Source organism: Anoplolepis gracilipes, unplaced genomic scaffold (assembly GCF_047496725.1).
Source record: "Anoplolepis gracilipes unplaced genomic scaffold, ASM4749672v1 Contig19, whole genome shotgun sequence".
In the NCBI taxonomy this organism is placed as follows: Eukaryota; Metazoa; Arthropoda; class Insecta; order Hymenoptera; family Formicidae; genus Anoplolepis; species Anoplolepis gracilipes.
Genome location: NW_027328667.1, coordinates 1,711,544 through 1,738,996, shown reverse-complemented (window position 1 = coordinate 1,738,996; position 27,453 = coordinate 1,711,544). Strand labels below are relative to the sequence as shown.

At 33.9% G+C, this 27,453-nt stretch overlaps 2 protein-coding genes, 2 long non-coding RNA genes and 1 pseudogene across 4 annotated transcripts; 4 read left to right on the top strand and 1 right to left on the bottom strand.

The window, feature by feature from the left end:
- The first annotated feature begins 9,414 nt into the window (after nucleotides 1-9,414).
- LOC140675599 (uncharacterized) lies at nucleotides 9,415-17,030 on the top strand. Its single transcript, XM_072910179.1, has 2 exons — nucleotides 9,415-9,644; nucleotides 16,826-17,030. The coding sequence occupies exons 1-2, from the start codon at nucleotides 9,415-9,417 to the stop codon at nucleotides 17,028-17,030; spliced, it is 435 nt and encodes a 144-aa protein (XP_072766280.1).
- A 1,982-nt stretch (nucleotides 17,031-19,012) lies between these two features.
- LOC140675598 (uncharacterized) lies at nucleotides 19,013-19,575 on the bottom strand. The gene has a single exon (XM_072910178.1). It carries the CDS (start codon nucleotides 19,562-19,564, stop codon nucleotides 19,013-19,015), a length of 552 nt encoding a protein of 183 aa, XP_072766279.1. The 5' UTR covers nucleotides 19,565-19,575.
- A 3,613-nt stretch (nucleotides 19,576-23,188) lies between these two features.
- Nucleotides 23,189-24,603, top strand: LOC140675538 (uncharacterized; annotated as a pseudogene).
- Nucleotides 24,604-25,149: 546 nt separating this feature from the next.
- On the top strand, nucleotides 25,150-25,622 carry LOC140675540 (uncharacterized). Its single transcript, XR_012048406.1, has 3 exons — nucleotides 25,150-25,191; nucleotides 25,281-25,364; nucleotides 25,585-25,622. It is a non-coding gene; the product is annotated as an uncharacterized lncRNA (long non-coding RNA).
- Nucleotides 25,623-25,668: 46 nt separating this feature from the next.
- LOC140675539 (uncharacterized) lies at nucleotides 25,669-26,395 on the top strand. The gene is made up of 3 exons (XR_012048405.1): nucleotides 25,669-25,802; nucleotides 26,012-26,171; nucleotides 26,308-26,395. It is a non-coding gene; the product is annotated as an uncharacterized lncRNA (long non-coding RNA).
- Nucleotides 26,396-27,453: the final 1,058 nt, after the last annotated feature.

The window sequence follows — 27,453 nt, the reverse complement described above, 5'->3', positions numbered from 1 at the left end:
ATAATCAGTGCCAAGGAACCAATAGCCGGAGTATACATAGGGAACTGTATCGTTCAACCAAAAAATTACTCTTGCTCGTTTAGTATAATGAATACTACGAATGAAGAGATAGAATTACCGACACCAGGGGTCGAATTAGAAGACGTAGAGACAGAGATGCCAATTCTCGACCGATTGCCTGCAAGCGGGCCGCGTGGTGGGGCCGCACACACAACGAAAGAGTCGTGTACGTGTGTCGCCCGGCGCTCGGCAAACTTCGAGAAGTAAGAAAGGACAGACATACGATCTGCTGTCCTTTTCTCTCTCTCTCGAGCGATAGCTATAGCTAATGTCTCGAGAATGATGTTAGCGGTAGCGGCTAGTGGCGCGAGATTCAATAATTTATACATGTATACATATCATTATTTGTATACACATAATTTGAAAAAATATATATGTATTATTATTGTAATACATAATATAATAAAATTATTTCTTATTGATGTAATAAAATACAGAAAATATTTTTTACCTTTTATTAGTCTTTCCTTAGACATTTTTGAAATTTATGTAATTGAAACTAAGTTTTATTAAATATGAGATTTTGATAATTCTAACTTAATTAATTATAATGAAATGTTACTTTGAACAATGTTTTTGCCCTCCCAAAGTAAACTTTTCAACTATAATTAATTAAACTAGAATTAATAAAGTCTCAGTTATAAAAAGTTATTTTTAATTATATATATAATAATAGAAAAAATAGTTTTACTTATGCAATATCTTATATTTATCAAAGTTTTAATTGTATAAAGATTGTAATTAAATATGTATGAAGAAAGAGTATCAAAATAAAAAAATATTTTCCATATTTTAATATATATATATATATATATACATAAAAGAAAGATGTAAGTTAAAAAGTAAGAGATTAAATTTAAAAAAATTTAAATAATAAAAATCCACTCTTGGCCAACATATACGTTCTTTTCTTGTAACAAATTATTTACAAATAATATTAATATAATAATATAAATATTATTAATAAAAAAATAATATTAATAATAAATAATCTTAATAATTTTAATAAAAAAATTTTTCTAATAATATCTATCAATTTTATATGGGCAACAACGTATATGTTGTTGCTCAACGGAAACCGCGAGAAGGTGGTGGTCTCTTCCGTCAGGAGGAAATGTAAAAAAATGTTTCTTTCAATATTATATTAAATATAATAAAATTATACACACAAACACAATATATATAATATTATATTTAATCATTTTAAGATAATATTAAAGAAAACATTTTTTTTACATTTCCAAAAAAAATATAGATAGAACAGAAGATAGAATAGTAGAAAGGATAGGAATAAAAAGATAGACATAAAATAGAAATAAAAGATAGATATAAAATAAAAAAGTGAATATATATAAAGAAGATAAAAAAAACAATAAACTGGAAAAAAGCGCTTCAACTGCTTTACTAAATATAATATTAAAAGTAATACATATTTTCGGTAAAAATATTTCCGAAAATATAGTTTTATTATATTATAGTTAATTAATAAAATTAGCAAATTTTTAAAAATACAAAATTAGAGAATTTTTTCATTCTGTCTAATATGTTCAAGGAATGTCCTATTTAAAACTGCAATTTTGAAAATACAATTGTAAAAGTACAATTGCATTAACCACATTTATCTAAACTTTTTTTATAATTTTAAAGTTAACTTTTTATACTTTACTTATTCTTATACTTATTCATATACTTTATTCTAATTCTTTTTAATTTTTCTTTTTATCATGTTTTCTTTTTATAATTTAAAAACTCTCGCCGGATCTATCGCCTGATATGCATTAAAAAGAAATCTTCAAACATTAACACTTTTTAGATAATACACATTTAGATATCTTTGTAAGTTTCAATATGGTTGCGATACCGTTTTACTTGAACAACAAATCAAAGTATTATTTTTGTATTATATTCTTTTTTATTGTTGTGTCTTTCCGACCGCCTTTGATCAGTGCCGCTCGCGGCTCGCGCATTTTTGTTTCGTTCCCCCTCCCTTCCTCACTCGGTTGCGTGTGTTTCTGAAAATCACAATCGCATTTATCGAGAGCGAGCGACGATTGATGTGTCTTAAGCATAATAATCACAGCGTTAGAAGGTATATTTTCCAGTTTTCCAATTTCTGCTTTCAAATTTCTCATTATCTTTCTGTTATTTTGCTTCCTCTTTTTTTATTTTTGCTATTTTCATTGTCTTTCTATCTTTCTATTAGTTATTTCTCTTTGTTTCAATATGGAAACATGCGATGAGTTAAAGAAATGATGGAAACAAAAATTTTCAAAAGCTTGGGTTAAGGATGATCGCTATAAATCTTGGATACGTGAAGTATCATCAGATGACACTCTTTTTTATTGCAATATATGCGATAAAAACTACTCTTGCTCATCGCATGTTTCCAGGCATGCGGATTCTGCGTATCATAAGGGCAATATTAAAAAAAATCTTGTATGCACTGATAGTGGAAACATACAAAAAGAAATAGTCTAAAAAAAACATTTAGACAACAATGGCTGGATATAGAAGAATTTAAACCTTGATTACAAGAACATTCAAAAAACTCCAGCTTTTTTTATTGTATAATTTGTAAAAGATCGATTGTTGCTCATCTGTCACATATATATCGACACGTAGAATCCAAAATGCATAAACATAAATCTGAAAAAAGTGACATAGAAGCGAACAAATCGAATAAAGATTTAAATACGCAATCTAATGAAACACTTTTGACGTTTGATGAGAAAAAGAAATCTACGGAAATAAGATTTGCCGCATTAATTACAGAAAAAAATATTCCTCATCAAACAGCAAAAGATATTCTCAGTTTATTTCAAGACATAGGAAAGGATCTGAATGTCTTGAAAAGCATGAGCATGGGTCGAACGAAATGTCAAAATATAATTTCAAACGTTTTATGTCCGGTTAAAACAGCACGTGTTGTAAATAAAATTCAAAATACGCGTTTTTCTATTTTTATTGATGAAACATCTGATATAACAAATGAAAAATGGATAACGTTTCTCGTTTAATATGTTGACCCCGAAACTTTAGATATTCGAACTCAATTAGTAAAATTAATAAATATAGACGCTAAAGATAGCAGTGCAGAAAAGTTATTTTACTCATTTTAATCTGAAATGCTTAAACTTCAGATTCCGTTTTCCAATATTGCTCTGTCATGCGACAATGCGTCTGTCATGACAGGAAAACATTTATCTTTTAACAAAACTTAAATCAAAATGTAAAAATTTATTAACATTTACATGTATTTGTAATTCCATGGCGTTGGCTGCGCATGCTGCATGCGCTAAAATGCCCGATTGCGAAGAATTTTTGAGAAAAATTTCAAGTTACATTAACAGCAGTCCAAAACGTTTAGCTATTTTTAATGAATTTTGTGAATATTTCCAAGATACAAATCATAAAATTTTTAAATTATGCGAGATTCGGTGGCTTTCGCATTATTTGTGTATTGATAGACTTCTGAAATCGTGGGATTTAATAAAACATTTTCTTAACGAAATGGTCATGAGCAAAAAATCAAAGTCTGGGGAATATTTATTGTCTGTAATGGAAAATGTAGATATCATAGCGTTAGAAAAGTAGATATAAAATATATTATTTATTTTTAAAATGTTTTAAATTTCTTTAACTCTTTCAATGCTTTCTTCCAAGCTCATGAAACAAGGATACATTTATTATATTCTAAATCCGTAAACTTTTTAATACAAATATCTCAAACTTTTTGAAATCAGAATTATTAAAACATATTACAAATATTACAAATATTTTATTTAATGAAAAAGACAATCATAAATCTCTCGATAGCATAATTTTGGGATCAGATTGTGAAGAATATCTTTCTCAATTAGTAAAGGAAGGACATGCAAATGTTGTAACAATTATTAAACAAAATTGTTTGCAATTTTACATCACTGCTGCTGAGGAAATTAGAAAGAGATTACCCGATAATAACATATTTTTATATAAATTACAAGTTTTTCAGTCACATGTAGCTTTATTTGATAGTAACAGAGAAACATCTTTTAACGATGTTTCTTTTATCACGACAACCCTCAACGGTTTTGATGAAGATGGCTTAAAAACAGAATGGTTTAAGTTGTATTCAGATTTAACTGTTGAAGAAAAGCAAAGTCTTATAAATAACAATTTTGATAATATGTGGCAAAACATTTTGAAACGTCAATCCAATAATAATCTTACATATCCAAATTTAACATCACTTTTAAATGCAGTAAGAGCACTTCCAAATTCAAACGCAGATCCGGAAAGAACATTTTCTGGCCTCACCGATTTAAAAACAAAAAAAAGAAATAAGTTATCGTCGACCACTGTGAATGCATGTTGCGTTTTTAAATCAGCGTTGAAGACGAGGGAGGAAACTGCTTTAAATATGATTATAAATGAAGATCATCTGCAACGTATGTCAACAGATCAATTATATAAGACACCAATTAAGAAAAAAAAAAGTTGTTTGAATTTATATGCGGCAGACGTTACAGATGTTGCAGGTCCCTCCTCGTCTAATAATACGCAATATGTATAATAATGTGCAAAAGATAATATATTATCTTTTGCACATTATTATACATATCATATATGAATAATAATGTTTAAAAAATAATTCTTTTTCTCTCTCTCTCTCTCTCTCTCTCTCTCTCTCTCTTCTCCTTCTCTCTCGTTTTAAACATTATTATTCATATATCATTTGATGTAATGTATGAGTATTAAAAGTTTTAAGAACACACACACACACACACACACACACACACACACACACACACACACACACACACACACACACACACACACACACACACACAGAGAGGGTTTGGAGTCATTAAATACTGGGAATGACAAACCACGAGGTCCTGATCTCTGCTGTGACACACACACACACACACAAGGTATAGAATTATTAATTGTTCTCTTAGAGTCCACTTAAGAGTGCAATTTTATTACATTTAAAAGTCTTAACCCTTATCAATCGTAAGTCACCTCTCACGTGACAACAGTACTTTGTCGCTGCGATCGTATGTCACGTGGGAGGTGACAGGACGGAACCTGTCGAAACTTGCTCTCTGAGAAATGCGGGCACAATTGCCTTGTCAGTTAAGCATCAGCGACGGAACAATTAACATTTTGAGTGATATATCACTGCCTTTTGTACTCAATTTTTAATATATTGAACCCAAAAATAAATAAAGAAAATTTTTTAAATTTCGATAGTGGCAATGAATGTTTTGAAAACAATTCTCAAAGTGATTTTGATTCTAGTGATGAGAGTAGCAGTCACATCTTATTACATCCTAAGAAAAGAAAAGTTATGCCTATTCAGTATTCAAGTGAAGAAGAAAATGATGTAGAAATAGAAAATGTTGATAACTCAGACGATGATTGGATTGAAATCGAGAGTGATGATGATGATCTTCCTAGCAGGATTCCTTTTACAAATATCAATCGCCAAATTTTTGGAAATGTTCAGCAGCCTATAGATTATTTCAAAAAATTTATTACTAACGAACTCATAACGGAAATTATAACGCAAACAAACTTATATGCGAACGAGCAAATTGCAAAGAAAGAATTATCCGCCAGATCAGTTTGGCAAAATTGGAAAAACATTTCGTATGAGGAAATGCTTGCTTTTTTTGATGTGATTTTTTTGAATATGGGTACAATCTATTTAAGTGACATAAAAGATTATTTTTCCAAAGACTTCACGTGCAATATGCCATTTTTCGCTAAGATTTCTAAGAGGGAGCGTTTTTTCAAATTTTTTGGATGCTCCATTTACATCAAAATCTGAACAATAATAGCTATCCAAATACAAGATTTTCGAAAGTCAAAAACTTTCTGAACTATATTGATTTAAAGTTTAGACAAAACTTTGTTGCCGGAAAAGAAATATGTGTGGATGAAGCTGTAGTGCCGTTCAAAGGAAGATTCAGTTGTTTAACTTACAGCCTCAATAAACCAACTAAATGGGGAATACGAATGTATGTTTTGGCAGATTCAAATATTGAATATGTGTATTCGATATTACCCTATTTTGGATCTGTAACGTCGGAGTCTTTAATTCATCCCGAGCTTCTCAGTGCAAGGATCGTTTTGCATTTGTACAACAATCTACTCGAATCAATCCCTAATTCCGAAAGATATCATCTTTATGTCGACAGATACTATACCAGTGTTCCACTGGCTGAAGAATTGCTTAAAATGAAATGCTATTTAACGGGTACAATAAGAAGTGATAGAAAATTTCTGCCCAGACAAATAAGAAAACCGACTTCTAAAATTAGGGCTGTTATCAGATTCCGTTCAAGAAAAAGTAAGCTGTTAGCTTTATCATGGCGAGACAAACGAATTATTATCATGCTTAGTTCATATGATACTGGGTCAATGAAAACTGTGTCAAGAATGACACGTGGTGGTTATCAGGTAGAGCTTAAGAAACCTGAAGTTATATTGAATTATAACAAATTTATGGGCGGAGTGGACTGTGCAGATCAATTTGGATCTACGTATTATTTTTTACGTAAATCATTAAAATGGTGGCGGAAAGTTTTTTTCTGGGGAATTGAAGTATCCTCCTTAAATTCTTATATTCTGTATAAAGCTGATTGTAAACATAATAACACTAAACCAATGTCTCATATAAACTTTATTCGGAAATTAGTTATGTCACTAGTTGAGAATTTTCGTGAAGGTGAAACTGCGATATATGGAACACCATCAACAACGGACAATGAGGAGAGATTAGATGGAAAACTACATACCTTGCAAATTGATGCTAAAGGAAAACATAATGACTGCTTAGTATGTTCGAATCGTAAATTGCCTGGAAGAAGAAAAACAACAGTATACTTCTGTGAAACGTTTTCTGTGTAACAGAAAACCATTCCTTCATGTTGGAGATTGTTTCAAAAAATATCACATATTAAAAACTTATAAATAATTATTTGAAACTCATATATTTGTAATACTCCTTCAAAAAATAAATAATTTCTAAGAAAAATGTTATTCTTATAATACTGAAAATTTTCCGCATATTTACCACAACCAGCTACAACTTCGTGAGAATCATGTATAAAAAGCTAGCGTCCGATAAGGGTTAAATTCAGATATGTAAGATTATTATTGGATTGACGTTTCAAAATGTTTTGCCACATATTATCAAAATTGTTATTTATAAGACTTTGCTTTTCTTCAACAGTTAAATCTGAATAAAACTTAAACCATTCTGTTTTTAAGCCATCTTCATCAAAACCGTTGAGGGTTGTCGCGATAAAAGAAACATCGTTAAAAGACGTTACTATCAAATAAAGCTACATGTGACTGAAAAACTTGTAATTTATATAAAAATATGTTATTAACAATATACATATATTGTGTTTGTGTGTATAATTTTATTATATTTAATATAATATTGAAGGAAACATTTTTTTACATTTTCTCCTGACGGAAGAGACCACCACCTTCTCGCGGTTTCCGTTGAGCAACAACATATACGTTGTTGCCCATATAAGATTGATAGATATTATTAGAAAAATTTTGTTATTAAAATTATTAAGATTATTCATTATTAATATTATTTTTTTATTAATAATATTTATATTATTATATTAATATTATTTGTAAATAATTTTTTACAAGAAAAGAACGTATATGTTGGCCAAGAGTGGATTTTTATTATTTAAATTTTTTTTAATTTAATCTCTTACTTTTTAACTTACATCTTTCTTTTATACATATATATATATATATATATATATATATATATATATATATATATATATATCTATATTAAAATATGGAAAATATTTTTTTATCTTGATACTCTTTCTTCAGACATATTTAATTACAATCTTTATACAATTAAAACTTTGATAAATATAAAATATTGCATAAGTGAAACTAATTTTTCTATTATTATATATATAATTAAAAATAATTTTTTATAACTGAGACTTTATTAATTTTAGTTTAATTAATTATAGTTGAAAAGTTTACTTTGGTAGGGCAAAAACATTGTTCAAAGTAACATTTCATTATAATTAATTAAGTTAGAATTATCAAAATCTCATATTTAATAAAACTTAGTTTCAATTACATAAATTTCAAAAATGTCTTAGGAAAGACTAATAAAAGGTAAAAAATATTTTCTGTATTTTATTACATCAATAAGAAATAATTTTATTATATTATGTATTACAATAATAATACATATATATTTTTTCAAATTATGTGTATACAAATAATGATATGTATACATATATTAATTCTCGAATCTCGGGCCATTAGCCGCTACCGCTAACATCATTCTCGGGACATTAGCTATAGCTCTCGCTCGAGAGAGAGAAAAGGACAGCAGATCGTATGTCTGTTCTTTCCTACTTCTCGAAGTTTGCCGAGCGCCGGGCGACACACGTACACGACTCTTTCGTTGTGTGTGCGGCCCCACCACGCGGCTCGCTTGCAGGCAATCGGCCGAGAATTGGCATCTCTGCATAGAGACCGGAGAAATACACGTCATAAACCAAAGTAAAAGAAAGAGCACAAAGGGCATGATAGAACGACACGTGCAAATTTGACAAAAATTACAGACACTATATCTCAACTCAGAGGAACGACAGGCACTCACACGGTTATGCAGAGAATAGCGATACATTTCATTTGGATGAAGAACCACTGACATGCACGACAGCGGTCGAACATGAGATAAGCACAGATACCGCACTCGTAAACAGAAGGCCTTACCGTCTACCTGAGAAGCACAAAACGGAAATAAACTGGCAAGTACAGGATATGTTAAGGGATGACATAATCCGACCTAGCGTGAGCCAATGGAACGCATCGCTATTAGTTGTACCGAAGAAGACCGACGCATCGAGAAAACCGAAACTCCGAGTAGTCATTGACTTCCGGAAGCTCAACAAAGCAACAATAGGTGATTCATTCCCCCTGTCCAACATCACGGATATATTGGACCAGTTGGAAAACGCCAAATATTTTACCACGTTGGATTTAGCATCTGGGTATTACCAGATACCGATGGCGGAAAAGAATAAATCAAAAACTGTATTCTCAACACCCCACGGGCATTACGAATTTAATCAGATGCCGTTTGGATTAAGAAATGCACTAGCAACCTTCCAACGACTGATGAACTCAATATTAACCGGCCTACAAGGACTCAAATGTCTAGTTTACTTATACGACATAGTCGTATACGGAAGCAGCCTCGAGAAACACATAAGAAGACTTCGAGAAGTATTATAACGCATACGAAAAAATAATTTAAAATTACAACCCGAAAAATGTGAATTTTTGCGGAAAGAGGTAATGTACCTAGGCCATATCATCTCCGAAAACGGAATATCGCCTGACTTATCAAAATTAACAGCGATAAAAAAGTTCCCGACGCCGAAGAGAATGATGGATGTACAATCCTTCATAGGATTAGCCGGATATTACCGCAGATATATCGTAGATTTTTCAAAAATCGCTAGACCGCTTGCGAAGCTTACGAAGAAAACGAAAAAATTTCTATGGACCGCAGAACAGCAAAACGCGTTTGATAGATTAAAAGAAAGATGAACTATCGCGCCAGTACTCAAATTTCCGGATTTTACGGAAGAATTTAATGTAACTGCCGACGCTTCGGATTATGCAATTGGAGCTGTGCGGATTCGAGTTTTCGACCACCGAACCGTAAGGACCTTGTCTGAGAGTGCGAACGTGCGAAAGTGCCTTGATAAGAGACTGTTTTATTTTTGCTCTCTTTTTGATCGGCGTGCATCTGAGTCTGATGCGCTCTATTCATCCAACGACTGCTGTATTCTCTGACCGAGTTTGACTCGCTTCTCGCGGTGGCTTCGTGGCGGACATCCATTCGAGCGGCGCTAACGGTCGGTCGACCATTTTTCCCTTCTCGGCGATCCTCCTTCTCTCCTATTACATCTTATTATACGTAAGTTATGTCTTTATACCGGATGTTCATCCTCTCCCGATGACTCTTGTCTCTTAAGACAGAAAGACAACGATCGTCCGAAAAGACTTTCCGACGAAAGCCTCCTAGACAAAATTACATCATCTGTCCTTCCCCTCTCCCCTACATTTGACGATACTAATATGGACTGTTGTATTATAGGTGGTATTATAGTACCACCGACGGAGCGGAACTCTCCCGCATTATAAGACGTTTCTCCACGTTTGGAGGAGAGGAAAATTAACTTTTCTCGGAACTCGCTGTCTGAGACTTCCGGTCTTCTCTCGGATACCTCTGGGGAGGCTAAAAAAAATGCAAGAGGTTAAGAGGCCCCGCTGGTCCCCCCTTCCAGACTGTAAGCAACATCACAAATACTCCTATTAATCAGGAATCTAATACTCTTAAAACAGATGAACCATATTTACAATCTTCCAACAATAACAAGAACCCGAGTCGTCTTGTTTATGACTTTACTTCCCAAGGTCCTTTTGACATCTCCATACAGTCCGCTGACTCCAAAACAATCGACCTTCTGATTATTGGTCGTATTTTTTCGCCCCTGTACAAAGACAACATTATAGAAATAAAAAAATCTAATTTCTCTACAATACGCGTCAGATTTAAGACAGGCAAGACTGCAAACAGTTGTTTGCTTAACCATACTTTGAAAGCAAAAAACTACAAAATTTTCGTTCCTTTCTTTAGGATAGCGAAGAAGGGCATTATCAGGGGAGTGCCCCTTGATTTCGAAGGAAGAACTCATGATTGGGGCATTGATTCTTCATCTCAAGTCCTAGAAGTCAAAAGACTCACCAAGCGACCAAGGAAATCTCACAACCTTCTGAAACAGTGTCACCTTTAGACAGAGTTCCTTCTAAGACCACTCTATTCACCTTCAAGGGACAGCGCCTCCCCGATTATATCTCATTATTTAAAATCAGGTATGTAGTAGAACCTTTTATAACCAAAACCTCTCTCTGCTACTCCTGCTTCGATACGGCCATTTAAAGGCGCAAGGGTCGCCCTCGTTGTTCTTTATGTGGGGAGGATGCGCATGAGGATGGCACTTCTTCTTGTCCAAAGCGCTCGGATCCCCTATTCTGTATTAATTGCAAGGGCCCACATAGCGTCTCAAGCGTGGAATGCAAATATTTCATTGAACAGAAGAGAATTGGAGAAATTGCTGCTCACAATAACATCTCTCTTCTGGAAGCAAAAAACCTTCTTCTGAATAATTCTCCCTCGAGAAGCTCCATCCATAATTTCAAGGATTTTCCTCTTTTGAACCTCTCAGTCCCTCTCACATCCTCTGTCATATCTCCTACCGTCTCTACTTTCCCTTCTGCTCTCCCTCAATTTCCCAAGTCCTTTTCCCAAGCCCTCACCTTCTTCTCTTTCCTCCCAGATTCCTTCCCTTCCGTTTCAACCCAAAATAAACACATTCCTGAGAATGATCGTGACAATAATAATAACAAACATAGCTCTGATAAACAGAACTCAATCTATAAATTTCACTTTCATACCAATCCTAAAAACAAAAACAAGGATGGAAACAGAAACAGACGCACTTCTCCCCTTCCGTCTTCCACGTCCGTTTTATTCCTTTCTCAACCCTCTCTTCCCCCTTTTTCCCTTAATGTTTCTCCTAATGGAAGAACTCCTCAGTACTGCTGTTAACGGCTGTGCTCTTGACTCGCTACCTTCTTCCTCTTCCTCCCCTTCCCCTTTCTCTTCCCCTCATCCTTCCTTTCCTTTTCCAAACCCCCTTATCCACAACCTTTCCCCCTCTTTTAAACAGACATTCAAAATTTTTGACACTTTAATGAATAAATTAGCACCTTTTTTAAAATTGTTAGGTATATATGACTAGACAGCACAACTATTGAACTCTTTCTTGCATTCTTTTCCGGTCGCTGCCGAACCCTCTTCTCAATCCTAATAAGTTATGACGTCCTCTCTATCTCCGACCTCTCTTCCTTTTTCCTGCTCGCTCAGAATTATTCAGTGGAATTACCATTCGTTGCTCAACAAGGTGGAATCTCTTAGAAACTTGACTAGTAGATGCGATGTGCTCACTCTCTCTGAAACTTGGCTTTGTGTCGATTCCTATTTTTCTCTCCCACGAGCGAAAACCCATGCTGAGAAAGCGTCCGCTTTCCAGAGCGCGCAGCATAGACAGCTTCTTAATTTCACTCAACAGCACATGTGGCATTCGCCATTGTATCTTAAATATGTTGATCACAGGCTACACCGCCGAAGCTCCAACCAGACAATTGTTGTCATTGCGCGATCGTATTAAGATCAACTCGTGACGAGCGTTAATTACTATGCGTCTGTAATCCTCGCAAAATCCCAATAACATGTAAAGCGGTACGCAAAAATTAAAATGTCCATTCACAGTAGTTGGATCACTCCAGCCAGCATTTCTCATAATCAGCTTCTATCGGATGATATTGTTACATAGTTTTTGAGCATATTGTTATTCCCACGTTTCTGTTGCGATCAATCTCCACGCCATTGAGTTCGTATCGAATCTCGTCAAACATGAATGCTACGCAATTATTTTGCAGTACCATATTAGATCCGTCAGTTGGATTGTTTATCTTCAATTCTCCCTCGATGTATAAGAAATTCTCGTACGGCAATGTATACAGATCCTGTTGTTGTATGGGTATTCTTATCTCGTCACTGTGTCCGAACGTTGTGTTGGCGAATGAGTTGTATGCGTGAGTCTCAATCTTGACGATGCGATCGTCAAAGATCGGTTCGTCCGCGATGTTGAGAATGTCAGTCATCGTTCAAATGTTTCGCACCGCGAATCCCAAAGATTGTAAAAACGCAACGTTTGATGCGTTCAATTTCTTTTTCTTAGTGCAAGATGATTGCGTATTAGCAAATCTCGATGTTGTTGTTGTCGCGGGCGTCGTAAAAATTGTGTTGTCTCTCACGTCTTTCGATCCGTTCAGCACGAGCATCACTCGCTAATTTTGCCGCCGTCGTACATGCACTCTAATGGTGATCTCTTCTCCTCGAAAATCGAGTAATCGTCTTTCCTGATCGACAACGCGTAACGTTAAATCTGTAATGCTCCGTACGATGATCGGTAGGTAAATGATGTGCGCCGGTGTTTCCGATATCTTATATCCTGGTGGTACCCTCGGTGAAAATTCATGTATCGTATGAACGAGTTTACCGTTGTTGTACGCACCCGCGGTGACATTACATTCGACGCGGATAATGTTCACGTTGATAATGTTAATCGCACGTCCGACTCGTACCATTTTCGCGGCTGCAGTATACGGTTCGAGAATCCTAGCAGCGATCCAATGTTGTTAGGCTTGCTAAAATTTATTCTATAGGCGCATTTGATCTTGCTCCGCATCGTATTGTAATTAGCGCGGAACACTATCGGCCATTCTCCAGCCTCAAAGTCATCGTCGTCAGTTTGTTTTTTATCACCACCACGAACTGTGTGTTGCGAACGTTTTCGTGAAATTGTTTTTTTCAAAAATTCATGTATCGCTTGCAGCTCGTACGATCCTTCTCGGGAATCGTAATTTCCGCATCGTCTTTGCCAAAATAAAATTTATTATTCGAGGAATTCACGTTCGATATCGTGTGATAACTCTCAAAATCCACTAGACCGAGTTCGTATTCACCATCGCTTAAATCTACGGTGGGCGAGTAATTTGCCGCGAGAACGCTGCTCTTCCCAGTCAGCGTGAATGTTATAGACATGTTGACCAAACTGTTTAACGAATACTAAATTAAATAGCGCAATGTATGTCTTTAAATTCGCGTGCATCGACCGCTCGAAGAAACTGCAAGCACAATTGTCCGCAGATGCTTTGATTATAAGTTTGATAGGATGTATGATTATAATCTATTTTTGACACATTTAAATATCGTATCAATTCATTCGGCGGGCGAAGATTGCCAAAACTGTCAAAATATATAGCGCGATTCCCTCTCTTTGCATACGCTACCCAGTGAGTACCCGAGCCTTTAGCGTTATCCAAATTTATGATGCCGCTCTCGTTTCGATATATACCACAGATCGGTAATGAGTCACGCATAAAAACACCTCTAAAATACGGAATGTGCATACGTTTTGTTAGTTGCAGCAGTTGTACGTTGGTAGTTGCACCCTCTGGCATTTTTAGTGTCTCTTTGACGTTTTTTTTTCTTCTTTCTCATTGAGACTCCTCGTCCGTATTTGTATGACGCGAGATACAATCCGCGACCTTCCATGGCGCGATTGTGACGTAGCATCTCTTGAAACTGACGTTGCGTAGCTTTTCCGTCGTTTACCATCTTTGCTATACCAGCCGCTCCACCAATCAGAGATCCGAGAGCACCCAACACTGGTAGAATCGGTAATACGCCCCCGCGTTTCGCTATCGGAAGTATTCGTTTTTTCGTAATCTTTTTCTTCGTCGACGACTCATTCCCATACCCATTTTCGTCTTTGCTTTCATAACCGTCTAAACGGTCGTGGCGGCTGCTCTTTCGCCAAAATTCGAATCTTTCGCGGTAATACATTCTCGCGCCCTCGCAGCTAGTATACGATCCGCTACGTGTCGTTCGCCGAGGTCGTTGCTTCGCGAGTAAGCTAAATCATGTTCACGACACACGACGTCCAATGGGTTGATGCCTCGATCGCCTCTAACCAATCGTTCTTGTAAACGAGTTCCCGGTCCGCAAAACTGATATCCAGGAATATGTAATTCGATAGAAAGTGCGTTTATCGCGCGATTCAACAGACCACAGCCTCTTACGGTTTTCGCTGACATTCGTAACAATCTTTTATCATCGGCGCTGGACTGTCAATGTGCGTTTGTTGCCACGGTCGATTGTAATGTTCGAAACAGCGACGATAGGTCTGAACCTCCGAATCCGCCTTTATGTATTCCGGAAGTTTGTCCCACAGACATTCCACGTAACGACCAAACTGTTTCAATAAAATAATCTTCGGTATATATTGCAACTGTTCTGAGGTAAGGTTGAGAATATCACAGTCATCCGACAGTGAAAGAAACATGTTTGATACTGAGCGGTTTCGATTTGATGCGCATCTATAAATAGGCTCTCCTCACCCTCCTCCTCCTCAGAAAGTATCGTTAAGTCTGATTAGACAAGTCATGCGATTCGTGCTACAACCAACGGTAATTAAAGTAACAAATTTTGACAATAGGCTAATGCCTGAAAAAGAAATACACAAACATGGAAAAATGTTACCGAATACAATACGCGGTCTCATTTGCGACCCTTCGAATTGTGGTAAAACTAACTTTTTGATAAGCTTGATAGAAAGTCCAAACGGCATATGCTTTGAAAATTTATACATATATTCAAAATCGCTTCAACAACCAAAATATCAATATTTGGAAAATTTACTATCATCGATAGATGAAATTGGTTACTTACGTTCTCTAATAACAGCGATGTCATTCCATCGAGAAAGGCGCTTCCGAATTCGGTTTTTATCTTTGATGACGTGGTATGCGACAAGCAAGATACGATAAGAGAGTATTCTCAATGGGTCGACACTCAAGCGTTGATTGTTTCTATCTCTGTCAAACGTATGCCAAGATACCTAAGCATCTTATACGCGACAATGCTAATCTGTTGATTTTATTTAAACAAGACGGTACAAACTTGCGACATGTGTACAACGATCATGTAAATACTGACATGTCGTACGATGATTTTAGCGCGTTATGTCAAAAATGTTGGCAGCACAAGTATGGATTTCTAGTAATTGACAAAGATAGTTCATTGAGCAATGGACGTTACAGAAGAGGTTTTAATGAATTTACCGTAAAATGATCAGTTGCTATCGAAACATTGACAGAGCAACGTCTACATAAAAAACATGAGTGATAACAGTGATCGTGAAAAGATTGCGCGAAAAATTGTACGGACGAGCGAGTCAATTCGCAAAAAATATCGCGCGTTAAAAACTGGTAAAATTGAGAAAGATGTAGCGTTAGAGAAACAGTTTAAGCCGATTAGCGAGCCTCTAAAACAGCTTGTTTAAAATACCATCGATGTAGAATCCGACATATCGAAAATCGAGCCGTTCGATATACTCGAAAAAGACCATGTGGAAAAGAAAATTATTAAAGTTAAAAAACGACCAAGAATCTCATTGAATGATTTGAGCTGAAAGCAAAAACGATTAAATGTCTCATTAAATGATTTGCCGATAACTTCTACACTGAATCAAAGACGAACGATACCGGACACATCTACTCAGATAGAAATTGCGCAACCGCGTCAATTATTGTACGAGCAACCACCCGCCGACGAAATTTTTGAAACTACACCCGATTCGTTGGTTACAACGGTTCAACGTGAATTGCAAACGTCTGCAGGTGTAAACATATTTCGAGAACATTTAGGTCCACTCGGACAAAAATATATACTAACTGTTATGAATCAAGATAAAGATAAAGCTATGGATTATGTGTACGGCATTAAGTTTTCTGACGATGGAATAATCCTCGGTGATAAACATTTTGACGTAGACAAAAATGATAATATAATTATCAATGAAGTAAAATATACGGGAACGCCGGGTCTCTATGAATTAATTTTCAAAAAAATCCCCGACGATGAAATATACATCGAAGATGATTTGCTTAAATATAAAAGTATATTACTAGCAACGAATGCGCATAAACGTGGGAACAAAGCACATAATTCAGTATTAAGGACTAAAGGATATAAGTATAAAAATGTAATTGCACCGTTATTTTCTAGCAGAAAAGCTGAAAAAGGTATACTACCGCGCGCTATGACTCTAAACGACAATAAGATCGACTACGTGCATTGGAACGATCTAAACGAGTTGGTAGATCGTCTGCGATTACTGGATGCTTCGCGTCGAGCCGGTAACAATACTTACGACAATGAAATCATGTCGATTATCGAAGAACTTCGCGAAGATGGTCTTATTATAAATTGAATGATGTCTCCACAAAACTAATCAGTCGATCAGCGTCGCGTAACTTTACGAAGCGTCGGAAAAAAATGCCTATCAACAAATTTGGCTCATTCGATTCAAGAAATGATGCAACCGGTACAAACGGCTCTTGGGATAGATTGGTAAAAAGTTATGTGCACGAAAACGCTCTGTGTCGCGTCGTTATAGACTTCGATGCGAGGTCGCGTAAGATTCGCCGTGTAGCACAACCTGAGGCTGACACCGATGCCGTCAACAAATTGTACGTGCAATCCTGCGTTAAAAGATTAATGAATCGACAGAAAGAATCAGACGAGAAACTTACTTCGCTTGAGAAGGACGTGCGAGCATTACAGACTGCGCTAAACAAACTTCAACGCGCGGCTAACGCTAACTCAGAGACAGCTATCAACCTGAATGAGCATCAGTGAACGGGTTAGGAGCGGCTATCGAACGGTTATCGAACAGCTACGAAGGATTATCGAACGGCTGCGAACAATTATCGAACCGCTACGAAGAATTACCGAACTGCTATCTAACTACAATGAGTGGCAGTGGTAGTGAACGACCTAGCAGCAGCAGCAGCAACAACAGCCTCGAACGAGGCTATGAGCATCTCAAGGAAGACTGCGAACGAGGCTACAAACACGTTCTTCACGGCTACACTCAAGGTTACAAACAACTCAAGAACTCCTACCATCGTTCGAAAGACGTCTGTGAACGAGGCTACGAACGGGTCAAAAGCGGCTACGAACGAGTCAAAAACGACTGTGAAAAAGGTTGCGAACGGGTCAAGAACGATTTTCAAATAGGTGAAGGACGGCGGTGAACAACGCAAGAACGGATTAAGAACGTCAGAAAACGGGAAAAAACATAAAAAAAACGGAACTTAAAGAACGGTTATTAAAGGACGATAAACGCAAATGTGATAAAAAAGCAAACAACAAACAACCATCGAGAAAAACTGACAAAACAAAGAATCAACATAGTTTGGAGAGACGGCAGTTGGTAAACGAACTGCACGCGCCAGCGAGAAAAAATTTTCCCCGAAGACACGTCATAGTGCGGGGATACGATGATCTGTGGCAAGCCGACATCGTCGAGATGCGTCCGTATGCTCGAGTCAACAAGGGATACAATTACATACTCACTGTTATCGATGTGTTGAGCAAGTATGCATGGATCGTACCGCTCAAGAGTAAAGGTGGAAGCGAGACGGCCGATGCGATTGCAGAGATAATTCGAGACGATGCGAGATACCCGAAAAATTTTCAAACAGATCAAGGAAAAAAATTTTACAATGCAAATGTACAAAACCTCATGAAGAAACACAATATTAATCATTATTCGACATATTCCGTCATGAAAGCCTCGATCGTGGAACGCTTCAATCGTACTTTGAAGAATAAAATGTGGAAAATGTTTACGCTCAATGGACTATAAGTGGATCGACGAACTATCGAGACTCGTTGAAGGGTACAACACGCAAAAACATCGCACTATCGGTATGAGACCTGTCGATGTTACTCCAGCCGTCGCTGAGAAACTTTTAAATACGGTGTACAGCAACGTAAAGATTGCAGCGCCAGCGAAATTTAAAATAGGCGATTCGGTGCGCGTGAGTAAATTCAAGACTTTATTCGAAAAAGGCTACACACCAAATTGGACCACCGAAGTGTTTGAAATTGTTAAAATACAGAAAACTAATCCCGTGACATATATATTAAAAGATTTGCGCGGAAATCCCGTCGCCGGTGGATTTTACGAATACGAACTACAACGCGTTGCTAATCCCGATATATATCTTGTGGAAAAGATATTGAGGAAGAGGGGGGATGAAGTTTTTGTGAAATGGTTGGGATTTGATAGTTCACGGAATTCTTGGATACATAAAAATAATGTATTGTAAAAATATAACAAATATTATATAAAGTTTACATATATATAAATATATATAATATTCAAATATATATACTTTTTTCTTTTTACAACGGTATTCTGTAATGCCCCCATGGTAGCGTATCGATACTTTTAGGTATTATATACTGTTTATCATCATGTGGACTTAGAGCAATTTTTTTCTGCCGCATGGTATATACTTTATGCATTTTTGATCTTATAGTCGATTGTTGTCGCGTCATTTCAATTCCTTCGTTCAAACACTGCATGTAATCGTCAAATGTTATCGTTTTCGCGACAACGCTATTCTTGACACCTTTTACCTTTTTCGTATTCTTTTTACCATCTACTTTTAGCGCATACATTTTTGCTCTAAGCCCGACAAATTCTGTCATTATCATACCGTTGTTTTCATTCTTCATCAGACCCGGTATCTTTTTATTCACGAGCGGTATACCGTACGCATTATCTATCGCATAGTCGCTCGTGTCGAACTTGCCGATGTCGCGCTTCATATTCTCGTACACGTCTTCGCACTCAATGTGATATATGAGACTATCCGTGTCGGTGTACATGACTTTACATTTTTCTTTATACATTGGAATCATGTAATCGTGATGAAATTCGTACAAACACATCTTGGATACATCAAGTATACCTACATAGATTGGTTTGTAAAACTTCACCTCGAGTCTACGCAATTCCACAGCGATTAAATTTTCCGAAAAAACGCTTTTGCTATGAAAATTTGGTTTGGCGATCATTGCCTCTGCGCCATACCTATCGTCCCATTTTGTTATAAGTTTAATATCTACGCGATTGCGCACATTTTCCATCGTTTTGCCGAAAACTGCATTATTCATTAATTAGTATAAATTCTTTTCAAAATCATTTTTCGCCATTGTTCTAAATTGCGTGTTTAATTCAATATATGTACGTAACCATGGAGATTGCGCGAATTGTAATATGCGATGAATTTTTGTAACGAGAAGACCGTGTCGCGTACATTGCTGCAGATTGCGGTAGTGTATTACGTATCGTTTCTTATCGTATAAGGTTGCGAGCAACTTGTTCTCTCTCTTGCCGGGTGGCTTGTCACACGTCGGACAAAACGGTAAGTCAGTATGCGCGTCGTGAAGATGTTGCGGGTACCCGAGATCGACTTCGAGGATATAGCCTGTAGGCGAATCGGACGCGATCGATGATAGATCAAAATTGCATATATTGTCGACCCATTGAAAACTAGCGTAAGGCAAAGGTTGACACATTGCCCATCCGTATAAATTATTTACATCGAAATACATTAGATACGATGACGGTTTCAATGGGTCGTATGACTGCATGTACTTGTTATTAGCATGCGCGTATCTGTTGGAACATTGACTCAAACCACCGCGTATACTTCGTTCTATAAACATTACCATATTGATGTCAGTGAGCAATTCAAACTTAATATTTATATGCTTCAACATGGCATCCCACGTGTATCCGGGCAGAGTATAGTAATACGCAGGGTCGAGCCCGTAACTCTTGATACAATTGTCACGAAAATTTTCAAAAACATCAGCTAATAACAAGACATCGATTTTTAAATATAGATCGCTATATTCGCCTAGCGTTCTAATGGAGAATCGGTTCCAAACAGTCTCGGCGTGCGCGTAATCGCTCTCGGATACTGTGTCATCGGTCAAGGAACTGTAAAAAATTCGCGCGGAGGTAAACATGTATCGTGCAATTTATCTACACAATCGATATATTCGTACGGAAAGACACCTTTTCGCGTTAACAGGTCAAAGTCTTCTACACGCAAATTTTGATATTCAGATTGTAAAATTTTTAATTTATCTTTACTGAGAAAAGATGCTAATTTGTTGAGACTTCCCATACAGCACAAAAAGTTGCAGCGACATTGCAGCAACGTTGCAATATTGCACGTTGCAGTGCAATATTGCAGCAACATTGCAGCAACGGTACAATATTGTACGTTGCAGTGCACTATTACAGAAACATTGTATAGGCATGATTTGCAATATAGTTCGAACAATGTTATAGCAACATTTCAACAATATTGTAAAAATAATGTATTTTATGCTTTTTATTATATATGTGCGTATATTGCTTAAAGTAAAAGAGTATACAAGAAGTTATAAATACCTGTCGTTATAAACAAAAATATTTTTAAAATTTTCAATCTTATACGATATTGTACGGTCTTTATGAATGCACCGAGGTTGTGTTGTATCACATGCAGAAGTGTCTTATGGGTGAACTTTTCGAGGTTATAGTTACACACGTGCCACGTGGCTAGCAGTGCCTGCATAATTCATATAAAGAAAAGTAACTTATTTAATGCAAATAAATATTAAAATAAGTGCGAGAAAAACAATATATATATATATAGAGAAGGTATGTAAATGTATAATTATTTTTTTAACAATATTCAATTTTATAGCGATGATTATATAAATCCACTTAACCTAATTTTTGACTAATATCTTTCATGCAGATATTTTATAATTTCTTATAAAGTATATTGATCGCAAAAGTCTATTGAATAATATAATGCATCTGATTCCAGCTGTGAGAATAATTATAGAGAATTTCAACAATTATATAGAAGAATCTTCTCGAAAGAAATTCATCCCCATTGCGACACTTGCTTTCATCGATATTTTTTGAAGAAATAAAGAAAAATAAAACGATATATAGGAGATAAAAGAGTGTCAGTGGACAGCGGTATACTATAACCGCATATACATATAATTACTCATATGTAAAACATCATATAAATACATTTGGAAAACTATAAGGACTTTATAGCAGAATAACTGACTCATAATTTTAAAACAATGTTTTATGGTTTAAGTCTGTGTCTTTAATAAAGTAATGCACAATAACTATCTTATATATTAATGTTTTAAATGTATACATATACAAAGACGTTTTTGTAAGACTTAACGTACAAGACAGATTATTGCAATGTGCATTACTTAAAGACACAGACTTAAATATATAAGTCATTTATTTTATTCAATGCATTTTAAAACATTATTTAATTCCAGTAGTTTATCGATAAAAGATAAATGCTCCTATTATACTGTAAATGACACTTTGAAATATATGAAAAGAAAATTCTATATAACTTATAAAGTTAAAGCTACATATATATATATATATATATATATATATATATATATATATATATATATATATATTGAAATAAGTGATTAATTTGCACAAATGTATATTTATTAAATTTGTTAGGTTTCTTATTATATTACCTGCTTAACAATAATACATTTTTTTTGCAGTATGATATTGTATTTATGCAATTATTGTTTATTGGGAAATATGAATAACATACAAAAAAAACTTATTTCTAAACGTCATGCTAGGCGAATTATTTCAAATAATACTAATGTAGATATTGCAGGGTGTTCTGAATATGTTTCAAATTATGATTCTACAAATATTTTTTCTAAGAATTGTTCTAATTTAGATTTAAATGATGATAATATTGATATTTCTAATTCGCATGATACTAATGATAAGAAAGTATTTATTGAATGTACACTCTCAGAGGATCACAATAATTTTCAATATAGTAATAATAATATAGCAAACAGCTCTAACTATCAAAACTGCATTATCAATGATAAAACAATATTGAATATGATAATAATGATGAAAACGAATTAAGAAATGCTATAGCTACATGGGCAGTATCCCATAATATTACTCAAAACGCATGTAATGATTTATTACATATTTTTCGGCGATATACATCGTATAATATACCTGCAGATATACGGACACTATTACAAACTCCAAGAGTAACTAATGTTTTTAAAATGTGTGAAGGAGAATATTTTCATTTAGGTTTCAAAGATATTATTAAAAAAATGCTCTCAAAAAATTATAGTACTTCTATTAATTTAACTATAAATATTGATGGGCTTCCATTAGCAAAATCATCGCAAGTATCTTTATGGACAATTTTATGTTCTAATACGATCAATATGGCAGTGTATCTTGTTGGTACTTATTTCGGTCTCCAAAAACCTACTGATCCTAATGTTTTTTTGCAACCTCTTGTCGACGACTTAATTATTTGAATTAATAATGGTTATAATCATGCTGGAAATATAATCACAATTAGATTATTTGCTTTAATATGTGATGCACCTGCAAAATCTTTTGTTTTATGTATAAAAGGACACACTGGTTTTTATAGTTGCATTAAATGTTTAATTAAAGGAAAATATGTAAAGAATAGAATTTGTTTTCCAAATGATAAAACTTATCCTTTAAGAAAAGACGAATTATTTGGCATTAATGCATATAAAAATTTTCAGATTAGTCATTCTATTTTAAATAATGTTCCAGAATTTTTACCTTTAACTAATACACCATTAGACTATATGCACCTTATATGTTTAGGAGTTGTAAAAAAATGATAATTCTATGGATGAAAGGCCCATATTCTGTCCGTTTAAATACAAGATCTATTAACAAAATATCACATTTGTTGATGTTATTTAGAAATACTATGCCAAATGATTTTGTTAGAAAACCCAGATCAATAAAAGAAGTTAAACACTGGAAAGCTGTTGAGTTTAGAAATTTTTTATTATATACGGGTCCTATTGTATTAAAATACGTATTAAAACGAGAGATATATATTCACTTTTTGACACTACATGTAGCTATAACAATTCTAATACGTCAACATTTATGTCAAAATAAAGAATTAATAAATTTTGCGGAAGCTTTATTGGATCATTTTGTTAAATCGTTTGAAATACTATACGGCAAACAATATGTTTCGCATAACGTACATAATCTTCTACATATATGTAATGATGTAAGATTATTTGGTTCTTTGGACAACTTCAGCGCTTTTCGCTTTGAAAACTATATGTCATTTATTAAAAGACGATTACGAAAAAATGAGAAACCATTACAACAATTATTTAAAAGATATCATGAAATTGATAACTGTAATATTTTACGTTCAGAACACAATAGCAATAATGAGGCATATTCATGTAAATTTTTACATAACAATGGTCCGATACCTGATATTTTTGATGTCCAGTTTCAATATCAAATGATATCAAATGAAAAATTTAATATAAATTGCAAAAGTTGCAATAATTGTTGTTTATTAAGAAATGGTACATGTATTTTGGTTCTGAACATAGTGCAAAAAAAGAATAAGGACATTTTTCTTATTGGAAAGAAACTTAAGTATGTAAAAGAAGTCTATACATTACCATGTTCATCCAATGATTTTAATATTAAAGTAGTAAAACTAGATCATGATAAAATTATCTTTTGTCCAATTACTGATTTATTGTGCAAAACATGGAAAATTCCTTATGGGAATGATCGAAATACGTTTGCAATATTTCCTCTGAATCATCAAATATAATTTCGTGCGTTATCTAATAGCGTTTTCGAGTGGTAGAATCATTTTCCAGAAAAATGGAATGACTGATGTGACTAGAAAACCCGGAACCCGGGTTGGATTAATCCGTACCGCTGGAAAACGCTATAATAGATTTTTCTTAAAACAAAAGAAGGCATATTTACAATTGCGTACATGGAATACCCATAAATAAGAAATGAGTACCGCCAGATTTGTAATTGTGGAATTTCAAGATGGGCTGCAAGTTATATCTTCAATATGGTATAATGCAGCTACTTTGTCAACCATTTGACCTAGCCATTTTAAAACTAAATTACGTATTAATAAGGCTATTATAAAAAAAGAGATGCCAAAAGAAAAATCTGATTGGGATGAGTTACCAATTAAAAAAGTTATTGGCTTTACAGGTAAATGAATAATGCAATACATAAATTTTTTTATTATATGTAACTTTTATATCATTTTATTTTATTTTTAATAATTTAGATACGTATGAAGAAGGCTTAAAGAAATTAAAGCTAGCAGAGGATACATCCAATGTAGATACTCCTGTATCATCAAGTGAATTACAAAAACGAGAACAAGAAAGAAAAAACAGAAGACGTCAAAAAGCAGCAAGAAAATATGTATCTAGTTCTGAAGATTCAGATGATTCAGATTTATCTTCTGTTAAAGAGAAAGAAAATAATGTCCCACAAAATAAAATCCTGCCTGCTCTTTCGCAAAAACGTCAGTTTGTTTCAATCGAAAATTATCAGTTACCAAGCACATCTAAACAAAATACGATAAATGTATTATGCGATAACACTTCCTTTAATACAGTAAACAGTAATGGTAAGTATACATATATAATTTATTAAATATGATGTATATTTGCACGATATATGATATTTGTTAAATAATATTTATACTTTAATTTTTAGACTCATATAATGACATTACAATAAGTAATGTAACACGTTATACACAAAATCCTACTAATAATGAACATCTTGATGATACTTATGGTAAGTTGTGAAAATAATTATTTTTTTATATGTTATATACATACTAAGAAATATGCAGGGTGTTTCGCGTTTAAATCGACAAACTTGTATATATATTTAGATGTAGAATATGTTTAGAGGTCATTCAACAAGAAAATTCAGATACACTGTAGATCAATTCAGTTATCGAGATGCAGATATACAATAATTTTATTAACTAAATAATGTGTATTTATTTTAGATTCAGATTTTAAGAAAAATATCCTGTGGAAATTAAACAAAATTTTCAATATTATATCAATTGAATAATATTGAAACAGAGTTATGGGTATATCACAGGAGAAATCTTATGAATTTTGCAATAACCCAGAAATCGATAATCTATTTCCGATATGTACAATGTTTGATTTAATATCCTTCAAAGAAAAACTGGAAGAAAGAAAATTTCAGGACAATGTGGTACGTATGACATATACAAAGTTTTCCTAAATTAGTATTTACTATTTATAATACTATATGTGCATTATAAAGTTGAATTAAAAAAATTAAAGTGAAGGGGAAATTATAATATTATGTTGTTAATAGTATGTTTTAGTATTATTTGGTAATATGGTATTATTTGATAACAATTGTATGATATTATTTGAAAACTTGACTATTTCTTTCAGCTACATTTTTTAAAACTCGTTGGTGGAAATACGGCAAATATTATAATACGAAATATATTTAAAAAAGTATTAACCGATAATGTAGCCAAACATTTTAGTTGGGCTGGGAAAAAAAATAAACGAAGCTTTAAAGATTTAAAACTTTCAAAAGTTGTCATCCGTAAGTGTCATTTTTATATATCATTTAACATTAATTTTATTTAATTTAAAAAAATCTGACAAATTTTAGATTTACATTAATACAAAATTAATTTAAAATATATATATATTAAATAATATACCTCTATGTATTACAGAAGCTGTCCATATGTTGCATAAAGATATTACAGATAGCGACATTGCAAAGTATGCATCAAAGTGGCTTGCCCAAGCCACTGTAAGAATTGCAAGAGAAAAAGTTGAAGAAACAGAAAAATAAGAATATATATCCATTATATACATAATTAATATACACTATACGTAAAGTTGCATTTTATATTATTATTTTCATGATGTTTATTTGTAATTCTTTAGTCTGTGATTTATTATGACACATGCATAGTATATTCGTTTTTTATATTTTATTTTTTGTTTTAAAAGACAGATGTCCACAATATAATTTTTGTAAAAGTTAGTATATCTGTCTTGGATACCAAAGACATAATTGTTTTATATGTATAGCATAACGTATAGCATAACGTTATAACGTTAATAACTATGTATTTTGGTAAAATTAATAATATAATCTTATAAAGGAATAACAAATAAAAAACATTTATTTATATAATAATATTATTATATATACACGTATAATATATTTGTAACACACGCACGCACGCACGTACGCACACACGCGCGCACGCACCACGCGCGCACGCACGCACACACGCGCGCACGCACCACGCGCGCACGCACACACACACACACACACACACACACACAAATTCAAAATAATTCATTCAATTTCAAATGACTGATGTATTATTTTGTAATTTAACGAATGCAAATTAATTATTAAGTCATATATATATATATGTGTGTGTGTGTATATGTATATATATATATATATATATAAAAGTTACTCATTACTTTACATTTGTTAAATTACAAAATACAATCATTTAAAATTGGATGAATTATTTTGAATAGCCTTGTAATAATATTGCATATATATTTTACTGTAATATTGCTACAATATTATATAATAATATTGCATATATATTTTACTGCAATATTGCTACAATATTATACAGTAACATTTCTAAAGTGGACATTTTACCGTTGCAGCAATCTTGCAGCAATCTTGCAGCAATATTTCGCAACTTCTATGCAATATTACAATGTTTTAGTGTAATATCTATGCAATGTTTCTGCAACATTTCCGTGCTGTATGGGTTGTTGTGAGAAATTTAAAAGAATCGATGAAACGTAATTTAATGTGATTTCGCGAATTGTCTTCCGTA

Bases quoted from the DNA above. Each gene is read 5' to 3' on its own strand.
- LOC140675599 (XM_072910179.1), top strand. From the start codon at position 9,415: ATGTACCTAGGCCATATCATCTCCGAAAACGGAATATCGCCTGACTTA. The intron at 9,645-16,825 runs GTTTGATAGATT...GTTATTTTCTAG, and splicing joins ACCGCAGAACAGCAAAACGC to CAGAAAAGCTGAAAAAGGTA.
- LOC140675598 (XM_072910178.1), bottom strand. From the start codon at position 19,564: ATGTGTTTGTACGAATTTCATCACGATTACATGATTCCAATGTATAAA.